Source organism: Colletotrichum aenigma (genome assembly GCF_013390185.1).
Source record: "Colletotrichum aenigma strain Cg56 chromosome Unknown KSG_Cg56_contig06, whole genome shotgun sequence".
NCBI lineage: Eukaryota > Fungi > Ascomycota > Sordariomycetes > Glomerellales > Glomerellaceae > Colletotrichum > Colletotrichum aenigma.
The window spans coordinates 2,293,293-2,315,352 of NW_023500912.1; the positions used below are offsets into that span (position 1 = coordinate 2,293,293).

Below are 22,060 nucleotides of genomic sequence, written 5' to 3' on the forward strand. Positions count from 1 at the left end.
GTCGGGAAGCTTGGAGCACTTTGAGGTGGTGTGGTTCTGTGATGCGGTGGAACGGTTCTCTGAAGGACAGTGGGAGTCGGGGGTGTGCGTGCGCCGCGGGTACAGTGTGGTGTCCGGCGCAGGTTGTGGTCCACGGAGGCCGTGATGGCGGCTGCTGTGACTTCCATGTTGGTGAAGGACCGTGGTGAGGTGAGGTGAGGCGGGTGGAGATGTCCACCATTCCAAGTTCATCCAATGTCGTGGGACGCGGGCAGGGTATGAATGAAGATGGGATCATCAGATGTTCCAGTCCAGTCTCTACACCAGGACGGCGGGCAGCAAACACCATCGTCACATTGTCACATCCATGGAAATCATCAACACTACTACATCACCGCAGCACGCCGAGCGTTGAGAAACGTTAGTGGGGACAGTTTGAGGCGGCGGACCTTTGGGATGAGGTGCCTATCCGTCCCTCCATCGCGTAGCGTCCCATAGGGTTCCATTCTGTAGCTCAAGAGGGATGAGACGGACAGAAATGGGGGTGAAGTTGAGAAGAAGATGAAGGACAAGACAAGACGTGTGCCTCTGTGCGCATGTCGGCTACGTATCCGTACATCTCGATGCTGCCCATCTCTCCTGTCGACTCACCTTCCTCACCGTCGGTTCTTCGGCTCGCTCTGCTCATGTGAGGCCGTTGCTGCTGCTTTCTCATGCTTGATGCTTGCTACATCCTGCTTGCTGCGCTTCTTCTGCTTCTGCCGCTGCAAAACGGCGCCGCAATCACACGTCACCACCGCACTTTCACTCCTGGACTCTTGGAGTTCCATGCAAGGCCCACGTCGTCCTATTTAGAAGCTCAGTTGTTCTCCGCCCTCATGCATTGGCGACATTGTGAATCAACAACAGATAGAAAGTCTGGGACGGCCGACAGGGGCGTTTGGGCCTTGCTTTGGGTGCTTGGGGGATGGGAAGGGAAAAGCAGATATCTGGACACGCCTTTTTTTGTGATCAGGTGCCAATGGTGCCTTGCGCTAAAGCGGAGCTGTGCTGTGGTGCCCGCAAGGCCTCGTGCTCGCAGATGTCAGAGGAAGGGATGCGCGGTGACGGTGACGGGGGTTGGGAAACACGCGGTGAGCGTTTCTCTACGTGCGTCCTCTGCCGCCAGCAAGTGAGTGACTCCTCTGAGCTCTCTCCCAGAGGACACTAGCCTCTCCCACTCCGCGCGGGCGGTATGCAGCCCATGCTGTGGACGGTCAACAAATGTTCGAGATGGTCACCGCGTTGGACCCCCGGTTCGTTTCTGTCCAACGTCTTCCAATGGCTTTCTAGCCTTCTTCCAGCCCGGCCCACCCTGCGCACTAAAATCGTAAATGTGACTCCTCATCATCCCTTTACCGTCCATTGGGATGTGACGGGACCGGCATGGGGAGGACACACCACGGGTTTTGACAGGGGGGCAGATGGTCCGTGGAAAGAAGCAAAGAAGAAGGGCGGTGGGCATAACAGCGAACCAGAATCCGACGCAAAAGCAAAGCTAACCACCTCACCTCACACTCACACGAGGAAGGCCTGGCGCCAGGCCCGGGGTGTGTACTCTGGTAGGCAAGAAGCTGAACCCAAAGGTGTCAGCCAAGCGGCGGGAACACGGGGAGAAGGGGGCGGAAAAAAAGAAAACAAAAAAGAAGGTGAACCATGGAAGGGCACCGCTTGGAGGGGCGATGGGCACATTTGGCACCATGGACCTGGTTGCAAAGAACAGCCCAACCCAACCCGTGGGCCCGGCCAGCGAAGCCGTAGAGAACCTGGAAACGCAACGCTCATCAGTGTGGATGGATGATGGAGAGAGTCTGAGGTGAAGTTTTCTGTAAAACAAACGCCCCCCGTGCCCTCCCACTCCCACCCGACTCTCCTCCCCGGCCGCCGCTCCCTTGTCTTCCCTGGGCTCTGGAAAGACTGGAGGTGAGTTCCCTGGGAGTGGGGTCCGCCGGTTACCAACCGGAAGGACAGAGGCACGCTTCCCGACCCGCTGATTGGCCGGCATCCCGGTGCCATGTTGCCTGCCAAGGCCATCCCGCATGCCGCTCTTTTCTCACCGACACACCGAAACTTCTTCTGGACCCCTCACCCCCCGTCCCGGGGTGTTTGACGAAAATCTGCTGCCGCACCTCTCTAATTTTTTTCTCCTCCCATACACGCACACGCACGCACACAACAACAACCTTGCAACCGTACCTGAAGCCTTACCGCACATTCGGTCTACGCTACACACTCCACGTCCATCCTCTCTGTCGCCGCTTGCTCCCCGTACCCGTACCAGTCCACACCGCGCCCTCCGTACCTAAACCGAAAACAGCTGTTGGGCTAGCAAATCCCTATCCAGTACACGCGCGCAACTTTGCTTATTCCCTGTCCTTGTCTTGTCTGTTCCTGGCCCTGCTTGCCTGCTCGATTGCTTGCTTGCTTGCTTGCCGTGACCTTGACCTCCGCCGCCGTGTCTCCATCCACTCTTTCACCACACGCTCTCTCCAAGGTACGCCAGGACACCTTGCTCACCTCCTTTTTGCGACACACGCCTTCATACTACTTCAAGTCCCTCCCTCTTCTCTCCTTCTTTTCTCCTTTCCCCTCTCTTCTTATTCCCCATGAACACATTCCGCCCCTTCGTCGGCAGGATTGGGAGTTTGACCGGAGGATTCACTACAACACCAACAACACAACACATACCAAAGACCTACACTCAAACACCGATACCAATGTTGCGCAGATACGCCCTCGGTTTCTCGGCTAACGCCAGACCGCCAAACATGTCGTCCACCACTCCCATCGAGGACACAATTCGCGCCAAGGTACGAATGTTTCCCCCTCCAAGTCGACGAGACGAAATTGTTTGCTGACATGCTACAAAAGGTCACCGCCGCTCTCTCTCCCTCCACCCTCGAAATTTACAACGATTCCCACCTTCACAGCCACCACAAGGCCATGCAAGGCCAAACCTCCAAGGAGACACACTTCAGGTGAGCATCCCCCGCCAGGGTTGTAGCGATGGGCTTCCTTTTACTTACACCAATGGCCTCACAGACTGGTCATCGTTTCCGACGCTTTCGGCACCAAGATGCAATCCGCCCGCCACCGCATGATCTACGCCCTCCTCCGCGAGGAGATGTCCCGCGAGGGCGGCATCCACGCCCTCCAGCTCAAGACCCTGACGCCCGAAGAGGAGGAGAAGCAGAGAGAGGCAAAGGCGGCCAAGGCCGCCGCCAAGCAGGCCGAGGCTGAGACCCAGTCGTCCGACGACTCTACTTGAACAAAGAGGGAAAAACAACGACGACGAAGATGAGATGACTTTTTTATTTTAAACCAAACCACGGCGACGAACAAAAACGAATACCAAATATCGATATGAGAGAAACGAACGACCACACCAGTTGGGAGAAGACGAATGAATGGGCAAAACCAATGGGAAAAAATTTCACACCACCGGGCATTTTTTTGGTGTAAACTGTAAAACGGAGTCATGCTTGCTTGCTGCGACGAAATCACACAACTTTTTTACGAACGAATCGGATACGACGAACGCCAATTTGTAACGGGATTATCGACTTTGGCAAATGTTTTCTACAAGGGGCATTTAGATACCTTCAAGACTCTTCAGAGAGCCGGTTGCGCGAAAAGCACCACTAGATCCAGTCTAGACAGATTGATTGCCTGAGCAATTCAGAGTTGACTTTTGCTTTCAGAGTACCATAACTGAGTCCGTACCATTATAGTCTAATACAACTCTACAAATATCACAAGCTTGGGGTATCATACATGTGTAACACTGAAGACATTTTCCTCTTTCTCATCCCGCGTGAAGCACCAAACAACTTCCTCCCAAGTAACATGGACAGAACCAAATCACACCTAACGTCACCGTCATGTGAATCGTCGGGCATCAGACAAGCTGCGTGTTCCTGGAACACCCTCCGCAGACAGCTTAAGCATCCCCGCCTTTAGGCGCAGGAGTGGATCCAGGAAGACGTCCCTGCTTGAAAAGCTTCGCGATCTTTCTTCTGTACGCCTCCTGTTTTTCCTTCTCCGTTTTCTTCGGCTTCTTGACTCGTGCGTCTTGGGTAGAAGCGGAGAGGGTACTCCGTGCCGGGCTGCTAACCGCAGGACGCGAAGGAGGGCCGAAATCGAATGAAGCGGGTAGAGTTCGACGCACGGCAGTCTTCCCCGCTCCCGATGTCACTTTGTTTCCAGGAAAGGCGGCCGCGTTCTTCGGTGCTGGCGGTGGCGTCTCTGCAACGGTTCCAGTCCGCCGTCTCTCTGACAAGGTCCCATTCGCTTGGTCGATGGCGGGGACCTTCTGTGGAGTAGACCGATCAAGAGGGGAAGTACGATGGACCTTTGGGCTCTCATGCTTGATAATCCTCTCTGGACCGGCCGCTTGGACTGATGTAGGGCGAGATCGCGGGTGGCTCGAAACGAAAACCAGATCATCATTATTTGAAGTAGGTGACTTTTGACGTCGCAGCGTTGGTGTGATTGGAGAGACACGACGCGGAGGTTCCTCGGCTGCCATTCGTTGTTTGCCTTTGTCTTGTGGGCCGGGGTCCAGTTTCGGTTCGGGTAGAGAGGCTTCATCGCTGGTCTGCTCTCCAATTATGGGAGCCTGAGCGACCTCTGATGCAGCTTGCACCTCCCTAGGCGAACGCAAACCTTCAGCAGGCGAGCGGGGGACCGTAGTGCCAGAGGCGCTGGGCGGTTGCTTCGTGTCATCCTTCCGCATACTGGCTACTGGCAACGTCGGTGAAGCGTGCTTTCTCGCCATCGAGACATTCGCGGCCGGCCTCTGCGGCGTTTCAAGAACGATTGGCGAAGACGAAACTCCATCCAAGAGCCATTTCTTGGCTTCTCCGACCTCTTCGGAGTAGATTTCGAAGATTCGATCCAGATTCTCGGCCGTTACCACTTCCTTCTGATAGACGGGCCGGTCAACATTGGCCACGTACCATCTTATGGCTGACATTGGCTTTGCAATAGAGGACGACTTATCTACTTCATCCATATATGAAGTGTAATCGTCCACGAATGCCCGGATGAAGTCATCGTACAGCCATTTGGGAAGCTGATGCTTGCGCTGAAGTCCCTTGACCACAATGCACGCCCTGACAAAATCGGCAACACTCCCTGTGAAAGACGGGTATGCGTTCTGGAAAGCCTTTGCGGGTTGCTGCGAGAAGCATTCCAAGGTTTCCTCTCTAGGAGCATGCAATGGAAGCAACATGTTGCCTGATTTCGCTGAGTCGTTTTCTGCGTTCTCCACAGCCGCTTCATCTCTGACGGGAGCTGCGACTGCAAAAGGCTCGCCACTTGGTTGGCGTTGTAGCGCAGTGGGGTTGGCGGTTTGCGCAGCTCTTCTCTCTCTTGCCAGTCGTGAAGCCTTCGCCAAAGGCTCAAGAGCTTCGTGATTCAGATCTTCAGGAAAGGAGAGCTTTCCATTGGTTTGCCTCGAGATTGTGCGGTAAAGACAGCCGTCGGGTTCAGCCCATAGACTCAAAAGATCAACTCCTCCATCAATGGCTAGCTTGGTAATATTCTGCAAGGTCTTGAGACTGCTGAAGGAAAGAGTGGATCGATACTCCTGCAAAAGCGGCGGAAGCCAGTCGGACTCCGCCCAATTATCATTCAACCACTGGATGAGTTCCCGTTTGTCATCTGCCTTCTTCCAACGTACGGGATCGTCCATACTCACGCGTAGCACTGGCTTTTTCATGCCAATAGTCTCCTCTTCAGCATCTTCTATGATCATGGGATCCCGTTCCTCTGCAATTGTTGCCCTCTGCTCATCTGTAATTGTGGCCTCCGGGAGACCTGTGCCTGACTTCGAACCCGAAGGTTCTGCTTGTGAAGCCAAGAAATTCTCAGCTCCTGGAGCGCGGGCGAGGGTTCTGGGAGCACCCGGGGTATCGTGAACAACTTGGGGCGCTTGAGCGGACTGGTGGGAGTCGGCCGCGTATGTCGAGGCGATGCAGGGGCCTGATGATACCGGTACACGATTCTCTCGGGGCTGAGAAAGAGGAATCGTAGGCAACTCATCTGGCGTTGCTTCGAGCGGGCGATCAGCAGTGGATGCCCCAGGGGAGGAATCGAAGGTGATAAGTTTCATGTTTCGCCTCTCCTTAGGAGTCGATGATTTGAAAGTCATTCGCCCGTCATTATAACTTGATGGAACCATGCTTCCTTGTCCGCACGGGGGGCTGGTGGCAGCTTCAGACCTCGTCAAAAGGTGGGCTGCGATTCGATTGATGGGCGGCGTTGCTTGGAAAAGTGCGTTCGGAATGGCTGTCTCCAGTTCGTCTTCGAACCCGCCGCTGCTGGATGGGAATTCCTCAACACGGCGGCGCTTCAAAGTTGGCTGAGGAAAGTTGGCCGGTGGATCGAAGCGTTTGGGGGCAGGTATGCTTGGTGATGAAAACTGGGGAGGACTGCTTGGGAGGTTTGCCGTTGCTGCTGTGGCAGGAAGCTGACTTTCGATTCCGATTTGGGACTTGATGGAAAGGGTCGGAGATGCAGGTTGGTTGGCCGAATGTCGAGGGCGTTCTGGAGATGAAGGCCAGGAGACCGGGGTTCCTGGAGGAGAGGAAGAAGATGAAGAAGACTGCCCATGGTCAGAGAAGTTGTGAACAACAGCTGGTCTTGCGTTTCCCGTCGGGGAAGGCACACTCGAGACAGGTGCTCTTGGCTTCTGTGCCGGGGGTGGAAGGGTACGGGCTGCGTGGAATTCTCTGAGGCTTTCAAGGACCCCGGCAGGGAGGTTAGGTGGTCCATTGGTGTCTTTGTGAGATGTGAACCAGGAGTCAGGTCTGTCAAGGAGCTTTTGCTGGTCCTTGGGCACCTTTGCAAGGTTCCGGCTGATGGTGTTACCTTCACTCAAAAGTGCTTTGAAGGACTGAGTCGCGGAAGAGCCCGGACTGCCTCCCAGACCAGTCATTGTGACAATGGATGTGATCTATGTTGGTGGGAGGAAAAAACTGTGCCGATTGGCATCTGTGCTGCAAGTGTAGATCGCCTCACTTTGGCGCAAGTGCCTGGGTTGATGCTGGTAAGGGTGTTGGAAATGATCGAGAGGAAGGTCAACAAATGGGAAACTTGTTGACTTCGGGGACCTGAGCTGGAAACGGATGGGTCTGGTCAGAAGTAAAAGTCACCAATCCAAGCCTCAACCTGAGGTGGTCCAGAGAGGTGTCACTCCAAGTCGTTACCCCGTGGACGACGGGACTTGTTGAAGAGCTGGGCGGGTGGGAAGCTTGCTGGAGGTGACGCGCCGGAAACGCGTTTTTTGGTGTCAACCCTTAAAGTCCCCTCCAGCGTGCGCCTACCTGAGGTCACATAGCGACATGCCTGGCACTGCGGGGTCCTGGCTGACAGCCCGCCCGACTTGGGGACGTGGGGCAGCACTGATTAGGTAGCACTTGGTCCGAGCTCTGGTTTCTGAGGGAAGACACCACGGCATCTGGATCAAAGGTGCGCAATTCCAGAGGCAGAGGCAGAGTACGTTCCTTGTATAGGTGGGTCGCAGTGGCCGCTGGGCAAGTGTCGGAACGGGTACCGGGTACATCCACATGCACTGCTACTACCGCTGCAACGGCTCTTGATCCGTCCTACGAATGCCCCCAAAACATTTCCAAAGCCAACCATTTCAAGGCATCACTCTTGGTAAGCCCGGCTGTACAACGCAGACGTTGTATCTTGGACTTACCGACTGCCAACTGCCCACTGCACCACCACCACCACCACCAGCTTCGTCATCCCCGTTTGACGATTCCACCAACTTGGCAGCCGCTGGGCCACCCGGGCCTAGACCTTGACGGGATAGTGCTTGCTGGCTCACGGATGGTCCGTCTCTAAAAAGAACCCGGTGCCGACTTGAAGACATTAGCTCCCACTGCAGACTACCTAAGCGTGCTAGGCATACATACCTACCTCAGACGACACACCACACCCTTTTCTCCTTCATCGCCCTACCTACACAACTACCTAGAGCCTGACCTACACCTTCACCACGTCGTTTCTCCTCCTCGTCACCTGCGCCCCTCCTTGGACCCTTGATCTCGCCCGAGACCACCGACCCTGTCGAGACGATCCGATACTTGCCTTCGCATAAATACCACGAACACGAGAGCCTTCTTCAACGGGCCCCCGCCGCCGAACGCGTCTCTTTCATCCGGCGCATTGCGAACACACACTGTACGACCCGGGCAGGACTAGACGACGAGGAGAAGGACTGGCGGTGGAAGCTTCTCACGACACCGCATTTTCTCTCCGCCGTTATGTCACTCTGAGGTCCGGCTACGCATACACTGCCTCCGATGTCGTAGCGACCCCCACGAATCCTTCATAGCCTAGCTGTTCTATCTCTGCCTCTGCGCAAGATGGCCAGCAACACCACCCCGAAAGCGAACTCTCCCGCGGTCCTCTCGACGCCCCCGGGCTTTAGGAGCCGCCATGACTCCATCAACTCAATATCTACCGCCTCGCAGGCCGATAAAGACCAGCTGGCCCATACTCTCAACCGGATACATACGTCAGCGAGCCAGTCCGACTCTCTGACAACCTTCAACGATTTCGCTCCGCCTCCCGCCTCCCTCCCCACGACGGAAACCAAGGCGCTGACTGGCGAGCTGGTTCAGAACGGGCTCAGTGGTCTGTATAGTCGCCTGAAAGAGGCCGTCGGTGCCGTTGGAGCAAGGACACAGGATACGGATGATGCCGACAGTTTCGACGCGGCGTCGAAGCGTAGCACTAGCACGGTCACCTCGACCAAGACTCCGGCAGCCTCCCTTGCTCGCGTCGAGAGTGCTGTTACGAGCTCTTCTTTCAACTCCAATGACGGGCCCATGACGGCGACCACCTCTTCGGGAGTAAATACCGCCATGTCGGATAGCCAGTCTCAGCCCCCTCAGTCCTCCAAGGCCACCTCCATATCTGCCATGACAGCATCCAAGTCAAGCACCTCGAGCCGACAAAGTATGCCTAGTGTTGCCAAAGCGTCAGCAGTCACGGCTATCAACCCGGAGGTCGCGCCCGCCACGGCGACAAGAAGCCTGCCACTCGCAGAAGACGGTCCTAGTCGGTCATCTGGCAGGCGCAGCATCAGCAAGCCTGATCCTCGGCCACTAGTCATAGGCTCCGACAGCTCCCATAAGTTTGACGTTCTCGAGCCCAAGCCCACCGCCGCCATAGATCGAAGCCATGCAAGCTCCCGGCTGGTAGGCGTTGATGGACCTGCTGAAAAGCCTCTGAGCCCTATCAAGGCCAACGCTCCGCCGCTACCTAAGTTGCAAACGACGGATCCTCGATCACCAGTGTCTTCGGCTGCATCAATGCTTATCGCGCCTAAGCGACCGGCGGTTATTGATCGAATCAGCCGCTCAAGATCGCCTGGGTATGCGCCTTCAAGATCATCGTCTATGGAGCATGTCACCGCGGAGCCAAGCCCAATCAGCACCTCGGCACACGATTCAGTGTATCATGACTCTTTCGCTCACGACTCTCAACCGAAGCATGGAAGGACTGGGGTACTCCGAATTCCTGGGACAACGACTAATGAGGGCGCGCCAGAGCAAGTCAACGCCAGGCTCGATCGTATGCGGCGACAAGTGCTGAGCAAGGAGTTCTGGATGGCGGACGAAACGTGCAAAGAGTGCTTCATCTGTGGCCAGCCGTTCTCGGCATTCAGGCGGAAACACCATTGCAGAACTTGTGGCTGCATCTTCGACTCCAAGTGCACTTCCATCATTCCAGCCTCAAAGTTTGGAATGACTGGCACTCTGCGAGTATGCAAAACATGTCTGAAAGTCATCAACCAGCGGCTTTACGAAGGAAGCGGCTCTGAAGACTCTGGTGATGACTCATTTCTGCCGGCTATTTTCCGACAAACCAAGGCGACCCCCAAGGTCACGCAGGCCGAAGCTGAGGTTGAAGAGCCCAGTTTTGCGGACAAGATGGAGGGCTTGAATGACGCCAGATCTGTTCAGACCCCAATGATGGCCATTCCTGCCACCAGACGAATCAACGACTCGAACAGGAACTCTGCCATTCTTGAAATTGATGCGCCGCAACTAAGTCGTCCGAGCTCGTCTCGCTCACTCAGATCTCTGACCTCCGCGAACCGTCCGCAGTCGTCAGGTCACAAGCGCCATCATTCAAAACATCATAATAACTTCCTGGCACGCTTTAAACCAATGCCAGCGCCAGATGTTAACAGCGCTCCCTTCCGCAAAGGCATTACCGATGAAATGACAAAGAAACCAAAGTACCCGGCATTTCACGATGACAATATCATCGACCCAGAATTGGCTGCCTACATGTCAGACGAGTCCAGTGGTGACGAGCAAATGAGCATATTTGCTACAATGTCAAGTGCTGATCTGCAGCCGTCAAGTTACGATCACGAAAAGTCCAGTTTTGGGCCATTCTTGAGCGCGGGCAGGAGACACAGGCTCGGCCGAGGAGAAAAAAGTGTCAGTGGCTTGAGTTTCACGAGTCGAGGAATGGATGACAACGCCGGCTCCGGTAGCCTCATTGGCCATGGTCGGCCAGCAAGGAGACGCAATCTCAGCAATGTGAGCCATCAAATGCGGTCTCCACGTCCGAAATCTGGAATATTCAAAGGACCCTCGGCATCTAACGAAAATGTCTTCACTATCGAGAATCCCGCCATAGAAGCTACTAAGCTGACCAGGAGCGACTCCATGCAAGACGACAAGCAGCCGCAGGTGGAGCTGAACCCGTCGAGCATGCTCCATGTGAAGAAACTCCTACATCAGTTGCTCGAAGATTCAGGAATTCCCAACGTACCCGCTTGGGAAAGGGCTCTAGTTCCGATCTTGCTTCAATGTACGGATGACGTTACGCCCGACATTAGGGCTGGCGACGATATGGACATCCGTCATTACGTCAAACTCAAGAAGATTCCGGGGGGCAAGCCAGGCGACACCAGCTACGTCTCCGGCGTCATCTTCACCAAGAACCTCGCCCTGAAGAGCATGCCTCGCCGCATCATCAACCCACGTATTGTCATCGTATCGTTCCCTATCGAATACCAGAGGCACCAACAGCATTTCATGAGCCTCCAGCCAGTCATCGAACAAGAAAAGGAGTTCTTGCGAATCGTCGTCAATCGCATCATCAATCTGCGCCCTCAGCTACTGCTCTGCGAAAAGTCTGTTTCTGGCGTTGCTTTACAGTATCTTTCTGAGGCTAATATCGCGGTTGCGTACAACGTGAAACCGTCAGTGATTGAAGCCGTATCACGGTGTGCGGAAACAGACATTATTTCTTCGCTCGACATGCTCGCCTTGCAGGTCCAGGTTGGAAGGTCTGGCGGCTTCGAGGTCAAAACCTACGTCAACAAGAGCTATCCGGGCAAGAAGAAAACATACATATTTTTGTCGGGCTGCTCCGAGAAGCTTGGCTGCACCATCGCCCTCCGTGGGGACTCTACTGAAGTCTTGTCAAAGATGAAGAAGATCACGGAGTTCATGGTCTACGTCGTCTACAACTTGAAGCTGGAAACATGCTTGATGCGAGATGAGTATATCCAGCTGCCCGCTGAGATCGATGAAGCATCTTCATTGGCATCATCCCTTCGTCAACCTCCGGAGGATGCTCCGCGATCTCTAAGCGCGTCCGTTGAGAGCGCCAAGCAGGACGCTGCAGTTGTCAGTACGTCGACCCCCGAGCTGCCTTCTCAGACCAGCAACGGTACTTCAATGGTCACCGCCGAAGGCACCGTGTCAACCGAACAGACTGAGGAGCCATCCGTGGAAGAGAGGCCCCCTCTTGTGTCCTTGCACGCATCTCACGTCCCGCCTACGTCCCCCGAATCTCAAGTGCCCGAAGACGTGCCGATGCCAACGTACTACAGCGACATGGTTGCCAGATATGAGACGAAGATTCTTTCTGCTTCACCATTTGTTAAATTTGCACAGCCTTATCTGCTCATGAAAGCTCGCGAGCAAGAACGACGTCTGGTTTACCTGAAACGATTGAGAGATCAGGACGTTATAGAGGAACAGACAGATGCCGAAAAGTCCAAGTCGCAAAAGTTCCAACTGATCAAGCCCGAGATGGTCCATGCGATTGGACAGCAGGCCCCGCGGCAGATCATGGAAGTACTCCACGCCGTCCACGACGCTGAGTATGACAAGGCGCTTTACAACTATCAGACTCAGACAAGACAGTGGGAGAACTATATTCAGGGCAACCTGGATCTCTTCGATCCTTACTCGCATCAGAACATTGTTGTGCTGTACTCGGAAATATGCACAGAGACCAAGATCCCATGCTCGGAACCTGGGTTGATCGCGATCGGATTCTACGACGAGCATGTCGATGACAGCGGAAGCATGGACCCTGACTGCACTTTGGGCCAGTACATTGAAGATCTCTGTCTCAACAAGGATTCAATATGTACAGCAAATGGCTGTGACCGGAAGATGACTGAACATCACCGTACATACGTGCATGATGAGTCACGTGTCACCATCTTCGTTGAGCCAGCGGCTCCCAAACAGCGCCGTTTAGTAGACGGTATATCCATGTGGAGCTACTGCAAGATTTGCAAAAAGGACTCTCCAGAAATGGCCATGTCAGACAGCACCTGGAAATATTCCTTCGGAAAGTATCTTGAGCTTCTCTTTTGGAGTAGGGGGCTGCGACTTCACGATCAGACGGGCTGTGCCCACGACCATCATCGAGATCACATCCGCTACTTTCAGCACCGTGATACGTGGATCAGAATTCACCACGATCCCATTGATCTCCTCGAGATCATTGTACCCAGAGCTCGGATCACATGGAAGGTCGAGAATGACTTGAAGCTCAAGAACGAGATTTTTAATAAAATCGAAGAAAGATGGGTGCGCTTCGTCAACTCCGTCAAACTTCGGATCAAGAGCATTCGCATCGACAGTGTTCTCCCTGAGAAAGCAGATGCTTGTAAGGCAGAAGTCGACAGGCTGGCCAAGAAAGCACAGGAGGACCAGATAGCTTTGATCCGCCGACTTCAGGAGACCTACGTTAACTCCAAGTACTACGAGGTTATTCCCTTCAACGCAATCGTCAGGGAGATGCTGGAAAAAGCTGGCGACTGGGATGCTGCATTCTCCAAATTCGAGATCGATTTCCTTCCTGACAAGGATTTGCGGCAGCTGACAATGATTCAACTCAAAAAGATTTTCACGGACAACGAGTCTCGAGAATCGCTGCCTTCAACTGACGGCACGGCATCGACCGTTGATACTGGAGAGCCCCCCTCACAGACGTTCTCGGATGTTGATGAGAAGGCTTCGACACAACCTACGGATGCGAGTGAACCCAGTGGCGATGGAAACACAGATGCAGCAAAAGCCGAAGAGCAAGGAGCAGAGGAGACGAAGGAGCAAGAACAGGAGTCGCTGGCAGAAAAGCAGCCCGAGATCGATTCAGTCACGACTTCTGCTCCTGCTGCTGTGCCAGAGGCAGGGGAGCAAATGGAGCAGAAGGACAAAGAGATTGCCACTGAGGAGTCTACGTCCGAAGACAGCAAGATTAGCACACCTGCAGAAGTTGTGCTGGAGCGGGTAGAACCTCTCGACCTTGCCACACCTGGGTCGCCCACCGTCAAACCGCCCTTCTCTATCGCTATAACCGAAGAGAACGAACAAATATCAGGATCTCCCAGCACGGCAGAACCGACCTCTCCCGGATCCAGGCCCCCGCTCACGACTGTTTCGACTGGAATATCTCTGTCTGAAAAGGTTGAGCAGATTCGTCGTGAGCAACAAGCCATGGGCGCCGGAACGCCATCAACGGGGGAGCCGGTCGAGGCACCGCCGAAACCGAACCCAGAGCGAGTTGTCGCCCGCAGGAACCCGATGCTTAGAACTCTTTCACAACCTGCCTCGACACTGCCAAGATCCCAACCAAGCTTTGCGAAGTCAATAGTGCCGAAGGATGTCAGCGATACCGCAACCGAATCGTCTTTCAAGATAGACAAGAAGCCGTTCGACCGCCTCACATTGGGAATGAAAAGCCATAGGAAAGCTGGTCCCTCTTCGATTCCTCGGCTGATTACCAAGAAGAAGGATTCACATGTGTCGTCACAGGTGTCTAGAATTGCCCGGCACTTTGAACAATTGAGCCGCGAATTCGAGAAGGAGAGGCAACGCGAAGATCGTCGCAAACGTCTGGCGAAGGGGACTCAACCTCGTGCGGGATTGCCACGGTCTGCAACTAAGGCCATTGTCGAAGTCTACCACAACATCGACAATGCTGTCCAGGAGCCTGGGCCTTCGACAACTGATCACAATAACGACATCAAGATTCTTGAGCCCAAGACGGCACCTGTTACTCCGGCACCCAACACGGTCCACACTGAGCCGACACCTGAGCCACCGGCCGAAGAGGCACAACTTGCGCCAGAAGTCGCCCCTCCGTCGGAAGAGCAACACGTGGGTGGCGAAACCGACGATACTGCAACTGTCACGGCCAGTCACGGTGGTTCTGATGACGAAGGGCAGAGTGATACTGAACAGTCAATTCTAGACGACTTGCTGCCCGATGTCAAGGAACTAGCCGACTCCCTGGAGCCAAGCACGGAAATCCCTCTCGAACTGCCAAAACACCAGAAGACCAGTCTCATGAAGATGCTTACGAATTTCTGGGCTGAAAGATCGGCAAGCGGCTGGCCTCAGCTTGATTATCCAGTCAACGCCAGCGATCATATTTTCCTAGACTCCGATGTCATTGTAAGAGAGGACGAACCAAGTTCTGTCATTGCGTTCGCTCTAAGCTCAGATGACTACCGCACTAAATTGGCCGATATTCGTCGACAAGAACGTATTGCAATTCAGAGAGACTACGAGGCTTCTAACATGGATGGCAAGTCATCAGGCATGTCGGACACTGGCGGTGAGTTCGTCATGGAAGAGGGCGAGTTGGAGAAGAGCCTACTCAGGGCCACGGGAACCCATCTCAAATACCAATTCAAGGAAGGGTCCGCAACAATGCTCTGCAAGATCTTCTACGCGGAGCAGTTCGACGCATTGCGTAGAAAGTGTGGTGTTGCGGATCGCATCGTCGAATCCCTCTCTCGTTGCCTGAAGTGGGACTCGAAGGGAGGCAAGACCAAGTCGGTATTTCTCAAGACTCTCGACGATCGCCTCGTGCTGAAGGGGTTGTCTCCCATTGAGACATCCGCCTTCCTCAGATTCGCGCCAGCTTACTTCGGCATCATGGCAGAGGCTCTCTTCCACGATCTACCCTCCGTGATCGCAAAGATGCTGGGATTTTTTCAACTCATTATCAAGAACCCTGTCACAGGTATCGAGATCAAGCTGGATCTGCTGCTCATGGAAAATCTGTTTTACGATCGCGGCCCAACTCGTCTTTTCGATCTGAAAGGCTCCATGCGAAACCGAAAGATTCAGTCTACAGGCGAACAGAACGAAGTCCTTTTGGACGAAAACATGGTAGAATTCATATATGAGTCCCCCTTGTTTGCGCGAGAGCATTCCAAGAAACTCCTAAGAGCATCGGTAAGTTCAAACCCATTTTTGTTGCAAAGCACTGCTAACAGTCCAGGTCTGGAATGACACTCTGTTCCTTGCACGCCAGAACGTTATGGACTATTCGTTGATGATTGCAGTCGACGAGGCTAAGAGAGAGCTAGTCGTCGGCATCATCGATTGCATTCGTACGTATACATGGGACAAGAAACTCGAAAGTTGGATCAAGGACCGCGGGTTCGCGGGTGGTGGCAGAAATCGCCCGACAGTCACCAGTCCGAAGGAGTACAAGTCTCGCTTCCGAGAGGCTATGGCTAGGTACGTCTCTTCTAGTTATTGTTGCCATCATATAAACTAACGTATCACATAGATACATTCTTCAGGCTCCAAACTGCTGGCATCAATTTGGCGCGCCTCAGATGGCGAACACCATGAGGCCGCGTTTTGAATCTGATGTCAAGCTTGAGTGAGTTGGCTGCTTCGATCCCAGTCTTCGACGATCTTTTATAAGAGTCCCGTCATTCGAAAAGTCGCAACGGATTACTGCATTGGAGGCGTTTACTTGAACATGGAAAGCAATAAGGAGAACATGGAGTCCAATGTTAGCTTGGGATGGTGTGCTGTAGCAAGGGAGGAGCTGACATGGCGTTGATGATATACGGCCTTGCAATTCAGATACCCAGTAATGACATCAATGACCCCAAGGTATCTTTACATGAATAGTCTCGGCATGAGGTGGTGCATTTCTTGAATTGACGTGATGTGGAACAAGCCGTGCAATTCTCGGGTGGATGCAGTAGGGTGGTGCTCTTGATTCACAGGCACCATTTAGGGCCGCTGAGCTGCTGCGTAGGCCACCAAACGCTTTCAGCGGCGTTAGCAAGGCACCCTGGCATGTACCTAGCCTAGGTAGAAAGCTCAAACCCTGTTCAACTCAAACAACGTCGATTCATCTCACTTCGTGAGCATGGTTCTACAAAGTCGCATACATTTCAAATTTGCTTATCACACAAAAAACGGCACGGCACACCTCTAATGTCAATAGATCTAAACTGGGAGACGCTCACCACGGGCCCCGATGGCGAGGCGCTGGCCCTCCGGATCCGCGACTTCATCCACACAAAGTTCCAGGCGGTTCCACTGCCGCGCTTCATCAAATCCGTAAAGGTACACGACTTTGAATTCGGCGCCATCGCGCCCGAGCTGGAGCTCAAGGACATCACGGACCCTCTGCCGGATTTCTACGAAGAGAACCCAGACATTGAGGACGACGAAGAAGAAGATGAGGACGTCCCCGAGCCGACGCCGCCGACACCGCAGCAGGTGCCCAGCGAGCTGAGGGCGGCTGAGAGGAGGAGGCAGATAGAGGATATCTCGGTGCCGCCGAGACTTAGAACGCATCCGCTCCGCGGCCAGTCTGGCGACTTTCCGAGCCCGTTCTTGGGGGTGTCAACGCCGGGGATTCTGGGCGGGACGTCGAATTTGCACTATTTTCAGTCCCATCTCGGGACGGGGTGGTCCGGCACGCAGACGCCTCTCGCGGCGGTAGCTGGCGCGCATATGGGTAACAGGCTGGACACCTCAGCCGTCGTGTCGCCCGTGAGCTCGCCGCTGCTCAATGGCTACTCGCCGAGCCACAGCCGTCATGCCTCGTTGAGCTCGATATCGCCCAGCGACTTCAACCCGGCGGCGTTTGCCCAGCAACAGCAGCTGCAAGACCTGCGGGAGAAGGCGAGCGTATCGACGTTGGCACCCACATCCGCCGGGGCGTCGCGGCCGCCGACAAGGGATACGCACGTCCCTGCCGATTCAGCGCCGATTCAGGAGGAAGAGGACGAGGAACAGGACGAGAACGCCCCGCGGTTCCGGGAGCCCAGGCCGGAGGATCTGCAGGCCGTCTTCAGGATCCGATACGCGGGCGATGTGCGGCTGCGGCTGACGGCCGAGATCCTGCTCGACTACCCGATGCCCAGCTTTGTGGGGATTCCCGTGCAGCTGAGCGTGACGGGTCTCACGTTTGATGGGATCGGCGTGATGGCGCATATCCGTAAGAGGGTGCACTTTTGCTTCTTGAACCCCGAGGACGCTGCGACTGCGGTTGGTGTGGACGAGGCGGGACCCACGGAGCCTGGGAAGAGGTTTGGCGGGCTGTTGCAGGAGATCCAGGTCGAGAGCGAGATTGGGTTGAGGGACGGCGGGAAGCAGAGCCTCAAGAACGTGGGCAAGGTGGAGAGGTTCGTGCTGGAGCAGGTGAGGAGGATATTCGAGAACGAGTTTGTGTATCCCAGCTTCTGGACGTTTTTGGTGTAGACGTCGGCGTTTGGGTTCGTTGTTTGTTAGCATGGCATCAAAAGTAACGTCACTGGGCAGCGCAACGGTTGGAGCTGAAAAGGCACATGTATGATTGCTCTACAATGGTATCTACTTGCAAAGAGAAGAACTATCACCCCTCTCGAAACTCGGAAAACATCATCAAGTGAGAGTGCTCTTGAATCCTTGGTAGGCTTGCTGGATGTCCATTTCCAGCTCACGGGCCTGCTGCTCGCTCAACTCATCTGTAGCCTTCATCTGGTTCAAAGTGATGAGCCACTGTACAATCTTGCCCCTGCTGTCAAAGTCGCGGTCTGTGACCTTGTTGACGGACTGGATGACGTCGGAGAGCAGGGGGTGCAGCTGATCCTTGGAGAGGAGGCCTAGCTTGACGGCGTCGAGGAAGGTGATGAACTCCTGAGTGGCCTCCAAAATCAAGGCGCCACTGGTATTACCTGCGGCAGCGGGAGCCGGGGCGGCGCTTGAGGAGGCGTTTACGGTTGTTGAGGGCATGCCGACGCGGATGCGCTCCGTTGCGCGGGGGACCTCGAGCTAGTAGAATCACATTGTTAGCATTGGGGTCGTGGATAGAGCGGTGCCTTGTCGTTTGAAATGGTACGTACGTCCCATTCCGCCTTGAACTCCTCCAGGCCTCCAAAGGCTTTCGCGACGGTTTCGTCGGCCAAGATGGACTTGTATTGCTTCAGAGACCGCTCGCAGATCTCGGTGTAGTCAGCCTCGGGGATGGCGTCCTTCAGGAATGCCTTTTCGAGCTCGTCGAGGGTGACGATGATGCTGAAGATCTCGGCGAGCGAATCCTGCAGGTCGCGCTCGGCGCGGGTGTCGGCCAGCTTCACCTCCTGTCGCGAGGCATCGTCATGTTAGCACGGCTGCGTTGCGCTGCGGGGGGCGGGGCAGATGACATGGTCGCTCGCTGGGCGGTGGAAGAACAAGAGAACGGGCACGGTACCTCATCGAGATTGATTGTTGCTGACAAGGTCGTATTTGGGATATAGCTATGCGGCGTAGGCGCATAGGACTGCCGGGGCACCATCTTTGCGGCTGGGTTCGAATCGTCGCCGGCTTCATGGTCGATCAGTGGTCGTCAGGCACAGCTTCGCGGGAGCTGTTGAGCTGCAATGAGTGTCGCAGTGGCCAGGCACACCACCTCCAAGACAAAGTCAGACATGGGTGTCCAGGTTCCATTCCGCATCAGGAGCCTCAGCGTTGGACGTGGGGCAGCAGGTGGCGCCAAGGCCATAGATGGCTTAGCGGGACTCGACGATAAGATAAGCTCCTCCAAAAATTTTGCTGAGCGTTCTGCCATTGAAGTTCCCGTTCCACGGTCCCTGCAGGCGCTTCCTTCCTTTCCCACCACTCCCCAATAGCAGGATCCCAATTGACCGGCCCCGTCCGAACCGTTCACCATGGGTTCCTCCAAGAAGAACCTCAAGGCCACGAAGAAGTTCGAGAAGAAGCATCTGAAGGGTGTCCTCGACAAGAGGAAGGAGACCGCGAAGATCAAGCAGCGCGCGCAGGTCAAGGCCAAGAAGCAGTCGAAGCGGCCCAAGGATGAAGAGTTCTTCAAGGGCGACCCTGCGGCGAAAAAGCCAAAGGGCAACCAGAAGGATGCTACCGTGAGCGCCATGAGCGTCGACGACTTTTTCCAGGGCGGCTTCGAGGACATCATCGACAAGAAGAAGGGCAAAAAGCAGACTGGCAAGCGGAAGCGCGATGCGCCGGAGGGAGACGACGACGACTCGGACGCAGGCAGCGGCTCCGAATTTTCTGTCGAGGACCAACCCGTTGGCAGCGACAGCGAGGACGATGCCCAAGACGACGACGATGCGGACGACGAGAACCTCGGCATGACGCAGGCGGCTATGGACAAGCTCGCTACCGACGACCCCGAGTTCTATAAGTTCCTGAAGGAGAACGACCCCGAAGCCCTCGACTTCGACGAGAACGCCGACATGGCCGAGATCGATGAGCTCAGTGCAGGCAGCGACCAGTCCGACGACGAGCAACCGAAGAAGAAGCGGAAGAAGGCCAAGAAGGAGGCCGAAGAGGAGGTCCTGCTCGACAACGAGCTCACACGCGAGATGGTCGCCAAGTGGAAGAAGTTGATTGTGGAGAAGCAGAGCTTGCGCGCTGCGAGACAGATCGTGCTGGCGTTTCGCTGCGCTGCTCATCTCAACGAGGACGACGCCGAGGAGAGCTCCGCAGCAGCGCAAAGATACAGCATCAACAGCCCTGAGGTGTTCCACGACGTCTTGATCGTCGCCCTGAAGCAGATTCCCGCTGTCGTTTCCCACCACCTTCCCATCAAGGAGTCTGCCTCTGGCAAGATCTACGTGCCCACCGACTCCAAGAAGTTCCACACTCTCTCGATCATGATCAAGACGTTCACTGCATCCATCATCCACCTACTCGGCACACTGTCCGACGACGCCACCCTCAAGCTTACCCTCGGATCATTAGAGCCGCTCGTGCCCTACCTGCTTTCCTTCCGAAAGCTCCTCAAGGTCCTTATCAAGACGGTAGTCAACTACTGGGCCAGACCGGCCAGTTCAGAACCCACAAAGATCACTGCTTTCCTCGTTTTGAGGAAACTGGTCGTCATTGGGGACAAGGGTGTTCGTGAGACTGTTCTCAAGGCGGTGTACCAGGGACTCGTGTCAGGATCCAGGGCAACAAACATCAACACCATTCAGGGCATCAATCTGATGAAGAACTCTGCCGCAGAACTTTGGGGCATCGACCAAAACGTCGGCTACACGACGGCCTTCACTTTCATCCGCCAATTGGCCATCCATCTGAGGAACAGCATCGTGAAGAAGGAAAAGAACTCGCATAAGATCATCTACAACTGGCAATATACCCACTCGCTCGACTTCTGGTCATGTGTACTTGCCGAGCACTGCAGTCCCCTGAAGGAGGCGGAAGCGGGCAAGGAGGGCCAGTTGAAGCTTTTGATTTACCCCCTCGTGCAGGTGACCATGGGTGCTATGCGCCTCGTCCCCTCCTCCACGTTCTTCCCCCAACGTTTCCACCTCGTTCGCTCCATCCTGCGCCTGTCTCGCGCAACAGACACCTACATTCCCCTCGCCTCCACGCTCCTCGAGGTTCTCGACTCGGCCGATATGAAGCGTTACCCCAAGGCGTCATCCATCAAGCCGCTCGACTTCAACCTCGCTTACAAGGCGGCCAAGTCCTACCACCGCACGAGAGTCTACCAGGATGGCGTTGGAGAGCAGCTCGTTGAGCTCTTCAGCGAGTACTTCACCATCTGGGCGAAGAACGTTGCCTTCCCCGAGTTCTCCCTGCCTGTCATTATTCAGCTGAAGCGCTGGGTCAAGCAGGCGCGTAAGATCAGCACGGGCAACAAGAACAACAAGGTCATCTCCATGATCGTTCTCCTGGTGCAGAAGCTGGAGGCCAACGCCAAGTTCATCGAGGAGAAGCGGTCAAAGGTCGAATTCGCACCCAAGGACCGCGCTCAGGTGGATGCCTTCCTCCGCGACTTTGACTGGGAGAAGACGCCACTCGGTGCTTACGTCGTCGTGCAGCGTAAGATGCGCGAGCAGAAGGCCAAGGCTCTGGAAGAAGCGAGAAAAGAGGATGAGAAGAAGCGCAAGGAGGAGGAGAAGGAGGCTCTCGCTGCCAATGCCGAGGGTGATGATTCCGAGGAAGAGTACGGTGACGAGCTCATGGACGGTGAGGATGGTGAGGATGCCGATGACATGGATGAGGATGAGGATGAAGAGGACGAGGTCATGGAGGATGACAGTGAGTAGACAGTTGTCGAGTGAGGTGTGTAGTAAAAGTGTTTTGCGGCGCCGAACAGGACGCTGGTGTTTGGGAATATCATGGAGGCATATGCAAATAATTTAAGAGGCTACAACTCATTCCAAGCGGCATTTTCACTTCCCCTTTGCGTCGTTAAAAGTCTTCGAACAATGTGAATAGCGTCCTCGATGTTGCTTGAGCTGTTGCGTTGATCTGCAGCAGGCAGTCCCTCCTTACCCAAGCATGATGCAGAGGTGGAGGCGGTGGTGGAAATTAGCACGGACGACGGAGCACGGGCAACTAAACCCGCCTTATAGCGGTAAGACTGGGGCGGTTTTCACCGCCCGTCCTGCATCTGCACCGCTGTAGCGTGGCACAGGGCCGGAATAGGCAAGCAGCGAGGCGAGGGGGCCTGTTGATCCATCCTCCTGATGGACAGACGT

At 55.0% G+C, this 22,060-nt stretch overlaps 6 protein-coding genes across 6 annotated transcripts; 4 read left to right on the forward strand and 2 right to left on the reverse strand.

Annotated features, from left to right (window-relative positions):
• Nucleotides 1-2,786: 2,786 nt before the first annotated feature.
• On the forward strand, nt 2,787-3,286 carry BOL1 (BolA-like protein 1; the record flags this gene model as incomplete). The annotated part of the gene is made up of 3 exons (XM_037324904.1): nt 2,787-2,828; nt 2,890-2,996; nt 3,061-3,286. 3 exons carry the CDS (start codon nt 2,787-2,789, stop codon nt 3,284-3,286), a joined length of 375 nt encoding a protein of 124 aa, XP_037177012.1.
• Nucleotides 3,287-3,958: 672 nt separating this feature from the next.
• Nucleotides 3,959-6,958, reverse strand: CGCA056_v009658 (uncharacterized protein; the record flags this gene model as incomplete). The annotated part of the gene is made up of 1 exon (XM_037324905.1): nt 3,959-6,958. One exon carries the CDS (start codon nt 6,956-6,958, stop codon nt 3,959-3,961), a length of 3,000 nt encoding a protein of 999 aa, XP_037176638.1.
• A 1,441-nt stretch (nt 6,959-8,399) lies between these two features.
• FAB1 (1-phosphatidylinositol 3-phosphate 5-kinase FAB1) lies at nt 8,400-15,988 on the forward strand (the record flags this gene model as incomplete). The annotated part of the gene is made up of 3 exons (XM_037324906.1): nt 8,400-15,548; nt 15,595-15,836; nt 15,889-15,988. 3 exons carry the CDS (start codon nt 8,400-8,402, stop codon nt 15,986-15,988), a joined length of 7,491 nt encoding a protein of 2,496 aa, XP_037176230.1.
• A 565-nt stretch (nt 15,989-16,553) lies between these two features.
• On the forward strand, nt 16,554-17,828 carry MDM12 (Mitochondrial distribution and morphology protein 12; the record flags this gene model as incomplete). Its single annotated transcript, XM_037324907.1, has 1 exon — nt 16,554-17,828. One exon carries the CDS (start codon nt 16,554-16,556, stop codon nt 17,826-17,828), a length of 1,275 nt encoding a protein of 424 aa, XP_037176410.1.
• A 162-nt stretch (nt 17,829-17,990) lies between these two features.
• On the reverse strand, nt 17,991-18,882 carry VPS28 (Vacuolar protein sorting-associated protein 28; the record flags this gene model as incomplete). The annotated part of the gene is made up of 3 exons (XM_037324908.1): nt 17,991-18,380; nt 18,452-18,688; nt 18,799-18,882. The coding sequence occupies 3 exons, from the start codon at nt 18,880-18,882 to the stop codon at nt 17,991-17,993; spliced, it is 711 nt and encodes a 236-aa protein (XP_037176420.1).
• A 373-nt stretch (nt 18,883-19,255) lies between these two features.
• Nucleotides 19,256-21,625, forward strand: NOC2 (Nucleolar complex protein 2; the record flags this gene model as incomplete). The annotated part of the gene is made up of 1 exon (XM_037324909.1): nt 19,256-21,625. One exon carries the CDS (start codon nt 19,256-19,258, stop codon nt 21,623-21,625), a length of 2,370 nt encoding a protein of 789 aa, XP_037176429.1.
• Between the last annotated feature and the right edge of the window lie 435 nt (nt 21,626-22,060).